This window comes from Tachypleus tridentatus, chromosome 13 (genome assembly GCF_004210375.1).
Source record: "Tachypleus tridentatus isolate NWPU-2018 chromosome 13, ASM421037v1, whole genome shotgun sequence".
NCBI classification, from domain to species: domain Eukaryota; kingdom Metazoa; phylum Arthropoda; class Merostomata; order Xiphosura; family Limulidae; genus Tachypleus; species Tachypleus tridentatus.
The window spans coordinates 233,490,622-233,507,549 of NC_134837.1; the positions used below are offsets into that span (position 1 = coordinate 233,490,622).

At 31.9% G+C, this 16,928-nt stretch overlaps 1 protein-coding gene across 5 annotated transcripts in view; it reads left to right on the plus strand.

Moving 5' to 3' along the window:
• The window catches only part of LOC143239343 (serine/threonine-protein kinase SIK3-like), a 104,900-nt gene that overhangs the window by 61,925 nt on the left and 26,047 nt on the right, over positions 1–16,928 (plus strand). For all 5 annotated transcript variants that reach the window (XM_076480331.1, XM_076480330.1, XM_076480333.1 and 2 more), the window contains 7 exons: positions 367–528; positions 2,629–2,753; positions 3,818–3,941; positions 7,581–7,813; positions 8,572–8,722; positions 15,736–15,863; positions 16,345–16,672. In XM_076480331.1, coding sequence (XP_076336446.1) covers positions 367–528; positions 2,629–2,753; positions 3,818–3,941; positions 7,581–7,813; positions 8,572–8,722; positions 15,736–15,863; positions 16,345–16,672 — 1,251 coding nt within the window. The remainder of the gene's footprint in view (positions 1–366; positions 529–2,628; positions 2,754–3,817; positions 3,942–7,580; positions 7,814–8,571; positions 8,723–15,735; positions 15,864–16,344; positions 16,673–16,928) is intronic.

The window sequence follows — 16,928 nt, forward strand, 5'->3', positions numbered from 1 at the left end:
TGCTAAAATTACACATTGTTTTTAAAGTCAGATTTAAAAAAAAATTCAAGGTTAAATGTTAACCAGTTTATATGATATTATTTGATTTTAGAAAATTTGAATTTTAAGATCTAAATGATATATTTTATTCAGTTCACAGTAGTATTTAACAGGGAAAATAAAATATTCCTTATATTGCAAATTAATGTCATGGTTCCTCTTGTAATTTGTAAAATTCTGATAATTTGTGCTTCAAATCACTAATGTGTTTTTGTACATTTAAACAGTGTGAAAAACTATCATCTTGGTGACCATTTTTTAAACTTTCTAATCATAAGTAGAAATAACAAAATGCTGTTTCATATGTTTGGACTGTTTCACTTTCAGACCATTTAGTTGCTAATGGTCGTATGACGGAAAATTATGCACGGAAAAAATTCAAACAGATAATTGCAGCGATGAGTTATTGTCATCAACGTTTTGTAGTTCACAGAGATTTGAAAGCAGAGAATCTCCTGCTAGATTCTAATATGAACATCAAAATTGCAGGTTAGAATTTACATTTCATTAACATTTTCTTTTTCTTGTTAATTGTCTTTTTGTAAAAAAAGGCTAATTTCATACAGTTTTTAAAGAATTATATTTTATAAAACAAAATTAGATTGACATAATTTATATTTGACTAAAACTCTGAATGGTATTGTAGAGCTCTGAACACGTAATGTAATTGTAACACTTTAAAATATTTTGCATCACTTTTAATGTATGTCTGTTAGATAAAATGCACACTACACCAAAAATTAAGTGGAAGAAATTATCATTACTCCTATGAATTACATTTGAATGCAGTTTCATAAAATCAGTTTACTGTTAGTTTTATAGATCAACATGTTTCATTTGTTCTTTTGTGTACACATTACACATCCTATGACATTTTACTGCCAGTTATTTGACTACCAACATATGAATGCCATGATATTTTACTGCCACATTAAATGACTTCCAGTGCATTGTACTGCTGGCAAATGAATGCAACAATTAATTATTACTGCTTTAATGTTTTTTGCATGTATAGAAGTTAATGAAATGTTATCAAAGCAATCATTATCATAACAGAAAAACTTGAACACAAAAATGAAATTGTAAAATGTGTATGCATGAATAATTGTGTATGTAGAGATAGACTTTTTTCCAAGCAAATATTTAATTTACTTTATTATACTGTTTTTCTAGCAACTTATTCAATTACTTTATTGTCCAGTTTTATTTTTAATCAAGTTTAGTGCAACAGTTTCTTAATTCACAATAATTTTTGAAAATAAAGTAATTAACTGTGCTAGAAAATGTTTAAGTTTGAGAATATAACTATTTGCATATACATGCTATTTGTTATTGTTTTAATTATTAGAATAAAGCTGTTCACTGTAATTTTTTTTAGAATAAAGTAATTCACTGTGCTAGGAAATGTTTTATTTTTAGAACATAATTATTTGCCAGCAGTAAAATGTTGAGACAATCATATGTTGGTAGTTAACTAACTGACAGTAAAATGTTGTGATACTACATTACACTATTTACCATGTGGTAGCCATTAGAAAAAGATATTAACCTTCACATTTCATCTTTATCATTTGATGTTTTGATGATTCACTCAAATTTGATTAGTTTGTAACAGTACCTGATAGTATATGTGCAAAAGATTTTAATGGGAAATAAATTTTGTCATAAAAATGCAAATGCTTGAAATTGGAGAAACAGAGATAGACAAATGCAACTTATTTTAGTGTAATAAGATTTTGTGGGGAGATGGATTTGTATAGTAGATTACCTGGAAAAAGTATTGGAAAGTCATCTGAGTCACATAGTGATGACTGTTTTAAAAACATATTGTAGCTGTTAGGAATTGCCAATTGACTACTGATGGACAGCAAGTAGTTTAGTAAGTATCAGTAATTGAAAGGTAAGAATCAGACATTAAAAATCCAGCATAAGGTAAAAAAAGACTTGTTTCCACTTTATGAGTGACTATAGACCAGAACTTGCAACTACACCATTAGATTCCTTTAATCTTTAAATATGAGCCATGGTTTCATGTACCTGTCTTTGAATTATATTTTTGGTCAATGTGATTCATTTAAACAAGTTTATGTAGTTTGGTCTTAACTCTTTTGAATCTAAAGAGTACTCATGCTAGGCAAGTTGAACTATTTAACTGATTCATTGACTATATTTAGTGAATAAAATAATGCTCACACATATGTTCAAATTTTAATATGGTTGCTTATTTGATTTAAGAGCAGTTTATGTATAAAATATTATTCCATTATTTTTTGTAGTAATATTTTACTAAGCAAAGAGTTTGTAACTTTCTTTATTGTCAACCTACATGATTGTAAAGTTTACTTATAAATATTCTGATACCTAAATGTAAGTTTTTAAAATTACTGTTTCTCTTTATTTGTAGTTACATTTCTCCTTACTATCAAAGCTTGCATTTTTTATGTAAATTTGAAAATGGAAAAAGCTCTCTCTCATTGTTTTGGATATAAACATTAGTGTTTTTTTATTTATGCAACAATAAATTACAAAACAGGTTGATTGTGTTTTTACATTGATTACTGTACAATATACATTATATATGTGTAATAGACTTTGGGTTCAGCAACTATTATAAGCCAGGAAGACTCTTGTCAACTTGGTGTGGCAGTCCACCTTATGCTGCTCCAGAACTCTTTGAAGGAAAGGAATATGATGGGCCAAAAGCTGATGTGTGGGTAAGTCAAAGATATATGAGTTAAATGTGTTTTAGAAACTATATGGAATTATAGTAGATAGTTAGATCTTTCATTAAAATGTTATTGACAATGTATTTGTGTTCATTGTTTTCTCTGGACAGTTGTAATATCAGTAGTAATGTTAATCTCCAAATATTTTATTATGCTATGATAAATTCTGTAGAGTGAATCTGTATAAGTGTAGTTGACACAGTTTCAAAATATTAAAGATTGAGTATTTCAGTATTAATCTGTAAGTTTGGAAATTAGTAACTTTTGTTTAGATAGAATTTTAATGTGTTAGTAGTATCAAAATATAGAATATTAAATTTTGTTTAAAATGGTAAATAAGAAATAAAAGTATGTATAATTCAAGTTGAAGATCGTAATACTAATAGGGTGTAATAAAAATTGTGCTTTTTAACAAATTCTTACTTTATCACAAACCAGCGAAAGTCTTAATTTAGCAATTCAACCTTCTTAATTCATAAATGTTTTGTGATATTTTTCAACATAGAATTTTATATTTTTCTGGAGTGTTTACAATTACAGTAAGAGAGATTTGAATCCAGTTCCATGCTAATTAGGAAAGTGCCATAACAACTTTAATTTTTTATCACAAATGCTACAAATCTCAATTTTCACTACATTGAATTGTTTCAGTATAGTTTTCAGCTCTCCAGAAAATTTAAATGCAACAAGCAGTGGAATAATTTTAACTATTTTACACTTAATTTATTTTTCAATCTGTTTCAACTAGTTTCTTTTGTAAAACTGAATAAGTAAAGTATTTTATAGTTGTATATTTTGAATTACAGTTTTTTGAAATCACTGAAGTGATAAGTATAGCAGGAACTTCAAGTGATTTGACAGTCATGACACATGATAAATAATATCAGTAAAACAAATGCAGGTTTTTATTTTTTGTATTTAGAATAAATGATTTTGTGTCAATTCATTCATTTTTATTCAAATAATTCATTTGCTGTTTGGTTTTTGTAAGAAATATTACTTAAAATGCAGTTATGATGTACTAATTAAATGTGTAAAAAATATTTCCATAGAGTCTTGGAGTGGTGCTGTATGTACTTGTGTGTGGTGCCCTTCCTTTTTATGGTAGTACCCTGCAAAGTCTCAGAGCTCGGGTGTTATTGGGAAAATTTCGCATTCCATACTTTATGTCTTCAGGTAAAAGTTACATTTTTAACATATGGATAAAAGTAAAGAATTTGCTGTACAACAACAAACATTTATTTGACTAAAGTTATCTAAGAAAATATCTTTAATTGTTTAATGATTTTGGAAGTGACATTAACTGGAATAAATATCTGGTATTTATGTGTTTTTGTTGGTATTTAGGCAGATCTGTTGAAAAATAGATGTTTATAAAAGTAAACATGCACAAAGTTCTTCAAACAGCTCTTTATAGAAACATTACCTTTATTTCTTAAAGTATAAACTGATCATGTATAAAAATTAAAGTAAAAATATACGTTCATATTACATGTAAATCCAGTCAGATAATCTTATTTAACATGGATCTATATGGATTTATATTGTCATGTAAATAATACAATATAAATATAGTAGTACTTCAGATGTTTATGTTTGATTCTTAAGGCTTCCAGAATTTTTTGAGTTTCAGTCTACATTTTTACATTTTATAAACTTATCTTCAATGATTTTTACATCTTTGTTTTATTCCTTTAGTTTCTCATGCTCCTTGCATCAGATTTCTTACTTGTTTTCTTATGTAAAACTTTTACAGTCAGTATGTTGTATTTTGTACACTGTACCTTTATTGTAACCTTCATTATGATAGAATATTTTTGAATTGGTGTCTGGTTTAGCTACTGTTTCAGTTTTTATGTTGTGCTTTCCATTTCATTTATACCATAGTTCAATTAGTTTTTCAATAATAACACTACAAATGTTCAGTTCTCCTATTATCCATTTTTTATTCATTTTTTTTCTGGGTTTATTGTTTTAAGTGTTTCATTGATTATGTTTAAAGGATAATAATATTTTTAATTTGAGGCATTGCTTTATGTTTTGAACTTAATTTTTCATGTGTTTTCAATGCAGTCTTAGTACTGTAATACAATTCTTAAATGTCCCAATTTTTATGTATTTATTCTGCAGGAAAACATAAGTTTCATTACACGTGCCCTTTTGTAAGCCCTAGCATGGCTAAGTGTGTTAAGGCGTGCAACTCATAATCTGAGGGTTGCGGGTTCGTATCCCTGTCGTGCCAAACATGCTCACCCTTTCAGCTGTGGAAGCGTTATAATGTGACAGTCAATCCCACTATTCATTGGTAAAAGAGTAGCCCAAGAGTTGGTGGTGGTGGTGATGACTAGCTGCCTTCCCTTTAGTCTTACACTGCTAAATTAGGGATGGCTAGCACAGATAGCCCTCGAGTAGCTTTGTGCGAAATTCAAAAACAAACAAACAAACCCTTTTGTGAATTTTTAAGATGGTTCTTTTTCTTATGTTCATGTTTCAGAAGTTTGCATAAACTTTTGAATATTTTTCTGTCACAAATTTTATGTCTCTATGTTGTTATATAAGGTGTTAAAAACGTTATTCCAATATGATCTCTTTACTCACAAAATAACTTTTCTCAATTAGGAGTGCCCTCTATTGGTGCAAATTTTCAAGGCTTAAAAACGTTATTCCAATATGATCTCTCTACTCACAAAATAACTTTTCTCAATTAGGAGTGCCCTCTATTGGTGCAAATTTTCAAGGCTTCACCACTAGCTTTTCAACTCCCACTTCTGCATATCTACACATAAATGATCATGCAGAAGCCTTCCACAAATAGGAGTGTGATATAAAAGCTATCATAATCAGTGCCTTCTTCACACTTGCAATTGTTATTCACTTCCAGATTGATCGGAAAACTACATCATATATCACTGGAAGTGGAGAGGCTGGATGGGAACTGTGAGAGGAGATAAAAATCTATTGGGAATATATTTCAGTGTGTAAATATGCTAGCTTTTGATACAGTATCTCACCTATACTCATAAAATAGCTAGAACCCTTTTTCTAATGGCTCTAATGAGGAATAGTATTGCCAGTATTTGGGATAATGGGTTTCCTTTCCTAATTCTTTTTTCAGTCCATAAAAACTTATCATGAATCTAAAACGATTACTAGTTCATAATGAAAACACTTATTTTATATACTCTAGATTCTTTTTTAATCATTGTCTGTTTTGTTTTGTACAATTTTGACATCTCCTTTACCAGTTTGCTCTCATATTGTTCTTAGAATTTTTATTTTTTGCATGACAGTTTTTAATTTTCATGCCCCCACTAAGAAGCAGATTAGGTTAGATTGGTTTGGCCTATCTATTCATCCTGATTTTTTGTACAGGATTGTATGGATAGATATTTATCAAACTTGTTTGAGTACTATATACAAAGCTCTAAAGAGGATTGACCTATGACCTTCAAAAGATAAAGATCAACGTTAAAATGTATCAATTGTTTTGTTTTGAAACAAGGTTTGATTAAATAGACTTAAATAACCTTGGCCCATAAAAAGATAAAAACATGATAAATCTGCATAGTGACACCAAACCAATGTCACTGTCCACTGTCAAGTATAAATGCTAAGAGTTGGTTGTGTGGAGTTCAATGGCACAAAGCAGCTAGGCTACGTGCACCAAACAACTGTTCAAAAAAATTTTTCTTTAGGATTGCATTCCTTCTCACTTATTATATGTATTTCTATGCCAAACTGATATTTATTTAGCATGTTTTTATTTAGCACAGCATTTTTCAGGAAAGCATTATGCTGGTATATATACATATATATTGCTGTGTTTTATGGTTATTTTTTGAGTGTTTTCCTAATTCTCAGTTTTTCCACTGTTATATTTCCATGTTTCAGATTACACTGATTAACACATTTTCTTTACTTTTGTTCTATCACTTACAAAAGTTATTGTAAAGTGTATTTCTTGTAACAACCTAAATGTAAAATTCTAATTGAAAGTTTTCTATTACATCTAGATTCTCAGAGTCCAAATATGTAGCTTTGCCTATGCAGAAAGTCATTTAGTTGGGCTATCATAATTGTATTGAAACATAACTACAATCAGATTAGTCTTTAACAAATAGTGTCTTGAATATATTAAAAGCAAAAGACAGACAAAGTGATCTGGTGGCTACTTTTGCTTTTATGGTATACAGTAAGGTATGCATATATGGTGGGAGAAAGTTCAGTAAATATAATGAACTAAAAGTAGAGGGTCTTTTTATGAACATCCTGTGTATTCATACAACACATTTCACTGATAAATACGTATAATATTTTATCAATTTTGTCTTGGCTATAATGTCATTATTTATGTACATTAAGTATATTAAGTGATTTATCCTACAAACCCTTGCAACTATGCATGTTATGGTGTATTTTGCAAACTTTATGTTATACAAAGGAACCAATTCACATTTTCTTCAAATTATTCTTGTACGTGATAAAAGTTAACTATTAATTACTAGGAGACAAACATATTTGTTAATCAGGTTATTATTATGTGTTGAAGAGAACATAACTTGTTTCAGTGTTTTTTCTAAATAAAAATAACACAAAAGACCTTTTAACAGATGGATTGACTAATTGATAAGGTTTACTTTGTTGTATTTAATATTAAACCCAGCTAACTGAACGTGTTCTATACATATATATATGAATATTTATGATACTTCAGCTGTCATGAATGATTGTAAAGTTATGCATCACAGACTTTTCTGTTTTAAGAGTATAATACAGGAAATAAAATTTCAAGAGATTATTTGTTCTTGGCTTTAGAATGTGAGCAACTCATTAGAAGAATGCTTGTTGTTGATCCTGAGAAAAGACTGAGTGTGTGTCATATTCTGCAAGACAAGTGGATTTTGCGGGATGGTCCTGATCTGGAATTTGAAGAAATGGTTAATCAATACGGAAGGATGTCATTTAATGAAGAAGAAAAGCCGGTAAATGAGCTAATAATTGAGCACATGCTTCAACTTCCTGGTATAACAGAAGAACAGATTATTCAGGTCAGAGTTAATTTTCTTATTTAAACCACTCGAACCTTCTGAACTCCTACTACACAGAATTTTAATGTGCTAACACCATAATGCTTGTAAAAATCTTAAAATTATATATTTGCTATAATAAAACTATCAATGATTTTAGTAGTTCATTATCAACAGACTTATCCAGCTTGCATATTATGAAGAAATAGACACAGTTTCTTTTACACAATTACAGCAAATTATATTTAATGCTTAAAGTTGAGACCTAATTAACCCTGTTACCATTATTATTATTATTCAGGAAATGCCTTGTTAACAGTCTTTTAAAAAGTGTATTTGATTTTCTAATGATGCATTATTTTGAAGGCATTAAACACTTTGGATAGTATAAAGTCAAATAGTGGGAAAGAGAAGTTTTTTGAAGTAACTCAGAGTAGTTTTTCTACACTAAGTTATTACAAAGTCAATCAGAGGAGGTGTTATTAATGAAGATACACTTATAAGAGGTGAACCATTTGAGGAAAGTAGTAATTTTATAATAAGGTTAGAGGTTTTAATGCATAGAGATAAAATGAAATACAGTACTTCATTTAAAAAAAAACTAGTTTTCAAGACATAAGACTTATTCTTAGTAAACTGGTATAATAGTGTGTACAGTTAGTTATATAATTAATGGACAAATATTATGTCAGTTTCAATTATCCTTTCAAATTATTTGTAACCAACAAAAATTATTTTTTGATAAAGAATATTTAAACCTGTATCTCTTTTTCTTATAGTCAGTCCAGGCTAAATGTTTTGACCATTACAGTGCAATTTATCACCTACTGTTAGATAAATTAGATAGTCAACAGGGTACAGCACTGTTGCCTAAAAACTTGGCTGTGATGGGTCATCCCCAGAGAATAACCAGCATTACTACAGGAACTGGTGAGTAATTAAACACACTTTGTAACATATTGTCACATACAAATACAGCACACCATATTTCACCAGTGAATGAGTTTGCATGTATACTGTTTTATGTTTACATGCAGAAATAAACAGTTTCTGATTCAGAAATATTTACCTCTGTGCACCACTAAGAGCTACCATCTTGTATGTAACTGTCATAGAATTTCCTGTGTATGCCATGAGTTTTAAACAATTTCCCACTCCTACTTATGACATAATCATTATAATGCTGTAGCTCTCCACCAGAAGGAGGGTAACATGACTTCAGTGTGTGATAATCCTTGTGAACATTAGTGCATGATCATATACTTATTCTTCCCTTGGTACTTCCTTTGTTCAGACATGTTTTTTCCTGTATATTTTAAGTTTCTAGTAACATTAGGTGACTGCCTTTCTTTATTTCTGTAGCACTACATTAGCTTTGTTTCATATACTTGATTGGAACTTTGTTTTCTCTAGTCACCGCATTTCAACATTAGGATACTTTTCACAATGTATGCCATATAATACACACACACACACACACACATCTACAATCTGCCCTACCATTTATCTCTTCCTTTTATGCCATCCCTTTTGTCAACCTTGGCCATTGGCATTTCATCCAGCCCTTCATGTCTTCCATTTTCATAATTGGTTTTTATCTGTTTCTTGGCATCTAGTGAGTCACTTCATTTTTAGTTTGTTCCATTTGCCATATATATATATATATGTACACTGCTGGCTAAAATCTTAGGCCAATGAACATAAAGAAAAAATATGCATTTTACATTGTTAGACTCAACCACTTATTTGAGTAGAGCTTCGAAAGATGAAAATAAAAGTAAAAAACGTTTTTAGCATTTATTAGGAAAAATGTGAACACTATGAAATTAGCCTAAATACTAGCTGGTCAAAAGTTTAAGACCATACTGAAATGAAGCGTTAATCGGTAAACACGTAACAAAATTTAGTCATTTTTTTTCAAGCATTAGTATTGTTAACATCTCCCCCTGACATCTCCTGTGTTAAATTGGGTAAAAACATGGCAAAGGCTAAAATGTTGACAATAGATTGAACGTGGCAGAATTGTTGAGCTGCAAAAGCAAGGTCTCTGTCAACATGCCATCGCTGGTGAGATAGAGTGTAGTAAAACTGCTGTTTTGACCAGCTAGTATTTAGTCTAATTTCATAGTGTTCACATTTTCCCTATTAAATGCTAAAAAGTTTTTTTATTTTTATTTTCATCTTTCGAAGCTCTACTCAAATAAGTGGTTGAGTCTAGTAATGCAAAATGCATATATTTTCTTTATGTTCATTGGCCTTTAGAACTTTATATATAGATATATATTTACATACATGTGTTTCTATATATATGCACTGCTGGTCAAAATCTAAAGTGTAGACACCCATTTTCAAACATCTTCTCTAATGTACTCTGTGGTGACTGGAGGCACTTTTAACTCTTCATGAATCTGAAATTTAGTTGTCATCCCTTTAGCCCCTTCAGTAATGCACACACATGTGTGTGACAAAATTTAGATTTTGCTAAGTGACAAGGTAATTTTCATATTGTGGCTACATCTATATTGTGCTTTGATGAACCATGGTATACCAACTAACAATATGCTGAATTTCATATGTTAGGTAGTTTGTTCCTTTTTGTCTATTACTTCTCCAGTTCAGGTCCTTAATTGTTCTATTTCTTTGCCTTCTGTTGAACCTGCTTCATCTCTCCAGGAATTGTTTGGTCATGATACATTCAAACAATTCTATGGTGGTGGCTAACATCAATCACCAATAGTGGTTGAATCTTAGATTTCTTTATTTTTTTGGAATTTGCACATTCAGTATTTGCCTCCTTATATGCTGTGTTCTAAATGCATATATTCTTGTCTTGGATCATCTTTTCCATTCTGAAGATGTTTATCTAGTGAAGTGGTCTCTTGAAACTCTCACTTTCAAGTGGCTGTGCCTTCAGTGAGGTACTCCTAATTTGGATATATTTGCCACTTTTCTCAATATTAAGTTACCTGTGTTTTAATCACTGGTTTGTCTTTCACTTGCTCTGGCTCTATATGCATTTGGTCAAGATTGGACCAACAAATATTTTTATGTGTATCCTTCCATCCATGTTCTTCATAGAGTGATTTCTGTTATAGATGCCACTTTGTGTCAAGTTCTTCTGATTGCTCCTTGCCAGCTAGCACAAACATGGTTTCCATGGCTGCTCCATCTACAATCTGCTCTTATATTTATCTCTTCCTTTTATGCCATCCCTTTTGTCAACCTTGGCCATTGGCATTTCATCCAGCCCTTCATGTCTTCCATTTTCATAATTGGTTTTATCTGTTTCTTGGCACATAGTGAGTCACTTCATTGTTAGTTTGTTCCATTTGCCTTCCTATATTGATGTTTATCAATGTAAGTGGAATGTTTTTCTATGTTGGTCTTTGAGCCTGATGTTTTCCCTGTTCAACCCACTGTTCCTCATCTCATGAATTTTCCAACTTGATTGTTTGATTGGGAGTCTTTTGTCTCCTCAGTCACTTGTTATTGGGATACCTTATCACACACTTTTCATTTTCCAGGTACCATCAAGTTTTTACTACTCCTACTCTCTCACCATTGCTACATTCTTTCTGGATTAATCATCCTTTTTGGTGCATAGTCTTACCAGATTGGAATGTCGATGTGATTCCTTACTGCCTTACTTTGCCTCCATTTTAACTTCTGCCCTTTTGTTGATTTGTCACTTATCCCTTAATACTTATTTCTTTCTTCTTTTGGTTTGTGGACTTTGTTGGTTGGATTTCATGTACATTATATCATTCCATTTATATTCTTCTTTATTTGAATAGATATTTTCTTCCCAAAACTTTAGTGGCTTTTGAGGAAAACTTGTTCTTCTCACTGATTTATCTTCCTTCCATTTCTCTCCTATATCTTTGGTCTGATCTGTATAGTTTTAGTTTGTCCCATACATGCTGTTTATTGGTATGTTGTTCACACAGCTTCCTTCCATGGTGCCTACTCTCACCTATTCTTTTCTTGGCAGATATCCTCTGTTTGTGACCTTTCTTCTTTCACCATTACCAATTGGGTTTGATTTTTAATTCAGTTGGCTTTGTTTTTATTGTCTTCTTATTGGATTTGACTTCTCATCTCCATTGCTCCTTGAAAGATATTCTTTTATCATGCATGCTGACCACACTGCAAATGTTCTTATCACCCTATATGAATCAGATCCCTGTTTTTTCATTGTCAGGTTATTGTCTTCGATTTTGGCCATTCTTCAGACTTTGTTGAGTCTGTGATCGGGTAAATTATCTTTTATGTGTGTATATGTAAATATATACCTTTTGTTTTTCAAGGGCTTTCCCCTTTCCTTTTGTTTTACTCTAAGAATCTTGCTCTGTGGCAAGTGGTGCCTGACCATGTATGTTACAAACAGTCAAATGATTAATGTGTCTGCTCTGGACTATACCCACACATGGACTTTGTGGGTAAAGCAGAAAGAGATAACTGCTTATCTCTGATATTGTTTCTGTGGAATAAATCAGATATTACCTGCTTTTCAAAATAAAGCTTTTGTGGTCACCTGTTGCACTGTTTTTGGTGTTGATATTCCACTGGACTCTTCTGCAATTTTTCCTCTCCCCCCTTCTTTCTTACAGTGGAGTATGGAAGTACTTACTGATTTTCAGTTCCAAGCTGCTGGGATGGTGGACCATAGAGGCATCTTGTAATAATGATATATTATACAAACAGCATAATAGTGACACTCAAGCTTACTCTTCATTGGTCTGGCAGTACATTGGTCGGACCTGATGATGTACACTATGAAATGCTGCACCATCTGTCTCCTGCTTCTCTTTCTATTCTTCTGATTGTTTTTAACTGCATTTGACAGGAGAATGTTTTCCTGATGCCAGGCTGTTGTCCTACCTTTGTTTAAGCCTGGGAAGGATCCCAAGATTCCTTCAAACTACCATCCAATTGCTTTGACAAGCTGTCTCTGTAAGACCTTAGAGAGGATGGTTAATGCTCATCTTGTTTGGTTTCTTGAATCAAACAACCTTCTCTCTCCTACCCAGTGTGGGTTCTGACAAGAGTGTTCCACCATGGACCACTTGATTTGACTTGAAACATCAATCAGAAAAGCCTTTCTCAAGAGACAACATCTTGTAACCATATTCTTTGACTTTGAAAAGGCTTATGAGACTACATGGGGGTATAGCATTTTGTGAGACCTCTATTTATATAGGTTACGTGGTCATTTGCCCATTTTTATTAAAAATTTTTTAATGGACAGACAATTCAAAGGTCTTGTGCATTTGATACTTTACCATTCTTTTCTACAGGGACTTGGAATTCCTCAGGGTTGTGTTTTGAATGTCACACTTTTCAGTATAAAGATTAATGCCATCATTGAACAACTCCCTTTTACTGTTGCAAACTGGCTCTTTGTCGACGACTTTTACATCTCATGTCAGCTGTCGAACATGAGGTATATTGAGTGGCAGCTATAAACTGCCCTCAGTTATTTACTAAAGTGGATCACAGCAAACACTTTTAACTTCTCTCTCTCTAAAACCATTTGCATGAACTTTTGCTGCCAATGAGGTATTAAACCTGATCCTGAATTCTGTATCGGTGAAGTTGTGCTACATGTGGTACCTGAGACAAAGTTCTTGGGGCTTATCTTTGCCTGTATGCTGATCTTTATACCACACATCAAGCAGCTATGGGTCAAATATATAAGAGCACTGAACATTCTCTGTATCCTTTCTTCCACCACTTGGGGAGTGGATCAAAGTTATATGCTAAGAATATATTGTGCTCTTATTCAATCAAAACTCTTCCATTTGCAACTGTCTTTACTGTATGCTTCAAAACTTCAATTCTTACCACAGCATTCCACCTGGGGTGTGTTTTCCTTCCTTGATGGGCCATACATTTTCAGAACAGACAATCTGCTGTTGTTCCTTTTGGCCCTCGGTTTCAGGCACAGTTGGATGAATTGGGTCTATTCGTGGATAACATTGCTGTATTCACTGGTCAGCTCATCCCACCATGGTTAATTACAATTCCCAATTGTGACCTTTCCTTAAGTTATCTGAGAAAAGCTGATACCCCCAATTGTTATTGCTGAACATCTTTCAAACCATCCTTCCATTCCTGTTTCTACAGATGGTTTAAAATCAGGTGACTCTGTGGGCTCTGCCATGGTTTGTTGGGGTTTGATGGATCTGTACAGAATCCCCCTCTATAGTTACTGTGTTCACTGCTGAATTATACACCATTTCTCTTGCTCTGGATCACATAAAAACTAAGCAGTACTCAAATTGCACTAAGCGAGTTCTCTACTGGCCCTGGCTACACGTTAGTTCTCACCCTGTTCTCACACTTGTTCAAATCTGACTGGCCCATTTCTCTTTAACATCTTCTTCTGTACAGTTTTTCTGAATACCAGGCCATGTTGGTATTCACAGGAACAGTCTTGCCAACACTGCAGCTAAATCTTTCTGCTCTGGCACTATCACTGCTGTGCCTGTTCCATTCATGGAATATGGTCCTCTATTCAAGGCTTGGTTCCATACCAGTTGGCAGTCAACTTAGAGTGAGCAACGTGAAAACAAGCTTTTCCAAATAAAACTCTCTATTGGACTTTAGGCATCTTGCTTCCATGAGGATTGGAAAGAGGAAGTTGTTCTAACTAGACTAGGCATTGGTCACAGTTTTTTAACTCATTGTTTTTTTTTATCTGGGACTGATGCATGAATATGTTGTCTGTGTGACACTCAGGTCACAATAAGCCACATTTTACTGTCTTGCTGTCATTACAAGTCTTAATGATGGCATCATTTTAAACATGTTTTGTCCTAAGGTTTATCCATAACATTAGACAGTGTCATTGGTGATGGTGATACCATCCACCTTACAAATATTTTTAGTTTTTTAAAGGCCATTAATTTTTTTAATGGTATTTAAGTTTTTCATTTATAGATTAAACCATTTTTTAATGTGTTTCTCTTTTAAGAATGAAAGTACAACTAGTTCAATTTGAACTTATAAAATGGCCATAACATCAAACAACTCTAAACCAGGACTGGAAAGTCCAATTTTAGGTGTCTATCGTTGATACTTGAACTACCCGTTAGGCATCTGGTGGGTTATGATAATCAACATTGTGCTACAGATAGTCCTTTACAACTTGTATTACTCTTGTTTCTCTCTTACTGCTGTAAACTTGATATAAAAATAGGATTTTCTACTGTTTGTTTTTAATTAAAAAATTAAACATTGTTTTGTTTCACCTTAATTCCTTTTTATGATTTTCAATAATTTGTCTTTAATTTTAACTTTTTACCTGATATTTGGCACAGGTAGCCTAGTTGCTTTGCACCATAAAACGTCAAACCAACCAACCACTTTGTAAAATCTATTTTCATTCTTACAAAGCTGCATTTTACCATTTACTATTTTTGTTTTGTCCTTTTATGTACAGTGTATTTATTTTTACTTCTCTGTTTGAAATATTTAACTCCAATTTTATTTTTATATCTGTATCAAATTCTGTTTATATGTAATCTTTCCTTTCTTTATTACATAAATTTGTAAATTCCTTGTTATATTTTATTTTATTGAAAGATTTTCATTATTTTTGTATATTTTGTGAATAAAGGTAGAAAAATCCACCTTAACTTTTCAGATAATAAAACCTTTTTGTATCTTTCAGTATTTTACCATTTTGGTTTCATCAGGGCTGGTAATACAAGAATTGTTTGAATTGAAAATGCATGTTAACTTCTTTCAATGGTGAAATTTTGGCAATAATATGACCTCTTTTTTTATTGTTATCGTGATGAAGCTGTAATGCCAAAATATTCACAAAAACAAAAGTTATTATCTGCATAGTTAAGGTTTTTTTTAACATTATTGCAAAAATGTCTAAATCTTTTTGTTATGCAGTCAAACTTCTGAAAAATGACAAAATTCTTTTTTAGTTGACAAAAGTCCTGTATCTCTTGAACAAAGAATAAAAGAAAATAAGAAAACCACTTGTAGTTCAATGTTGTCTGCTAGTAATGTTCCTCTGTGGCAGATTCTTTTAGAAAACCAAAGTCTAGAAAAGGTAATTTGAATTGCAGGATCTGTTCTGTTTTTACTTTCAATGAAATATTCTTTCATCATAAATTTGTGAAGTATGATTGGCAGGAACTTCTTTAAACAATTTTTTTTCATTGACAAAATTATATTTTATGTTTTGGCTGTTGCAATTATTATTCTTTTTTAGTGACATAACTTCTTTGTATACATCTATTAAACAAGAAGCTCATTCTGGAATTGTTTATTGAAGAAATAAACTAAAAAAATATGTAACATATTATTGAAAGTAATAGAACTTTATTGATTTACTCAAAATTTCATACTTAATGAAAATTGAATTTTGTGTGTTGTATCCTTTGAGTTTTTAAAAAAATATGACATGTAATGGGTGTTCTTGTTTTGCCCTAATAGTTTGGAGTAATAGAATTATTCTGGTGTATCTTTCTTTAGCAGTTAGAATATGCATGTGTAGAACTTTGATCCTGTTTTTTTTTTTTACCTAACAGTTTGGAGATACAGAACTTGAATCAGATGGAGAAGAACCATCATCTGAGATCCTTTCCCGTTATCGTGTTATCCGTCGCCACACTGTAGGACCTGAAAATGCAGAACATAAACAGGTTCCAAACATAGAGAGAGGATATTTCATGGCCAGTCAAAGGAGTCAATATTTTCAACCAGTTATTAATCTTCAACTTCCACCAGCATTGCCCCTCAGTGCTCTTCCTAACACTAATCTTCCCCAAAACCTTCCATTGGTTCAACATCAGCCACCAGGGAACTTTACTATCAAGGACCAGCATTTACTGAAACCTCCACCTGTGTTGAATGCAGGTGAAGTACTTGGCATAATTTTTTTGAAGAAAATGTTGTAGTTTAAAGTTACATTAGAAGTTAGTATAGGAGGCACATATACAACAATTACAACAACAGCAAAAAGTGCAAAGCTACTGTTTTTATAGTTATTACATTTTATAAATAAGCCAGTAAACTATAAATTGTCAAATTGTGTAGATGTTAAGAGACAACAAAAAGAAAGCTTAGGTGGTTATTAATGTTTCAACCATTGGCCTTCAGTTTGAAATAACTT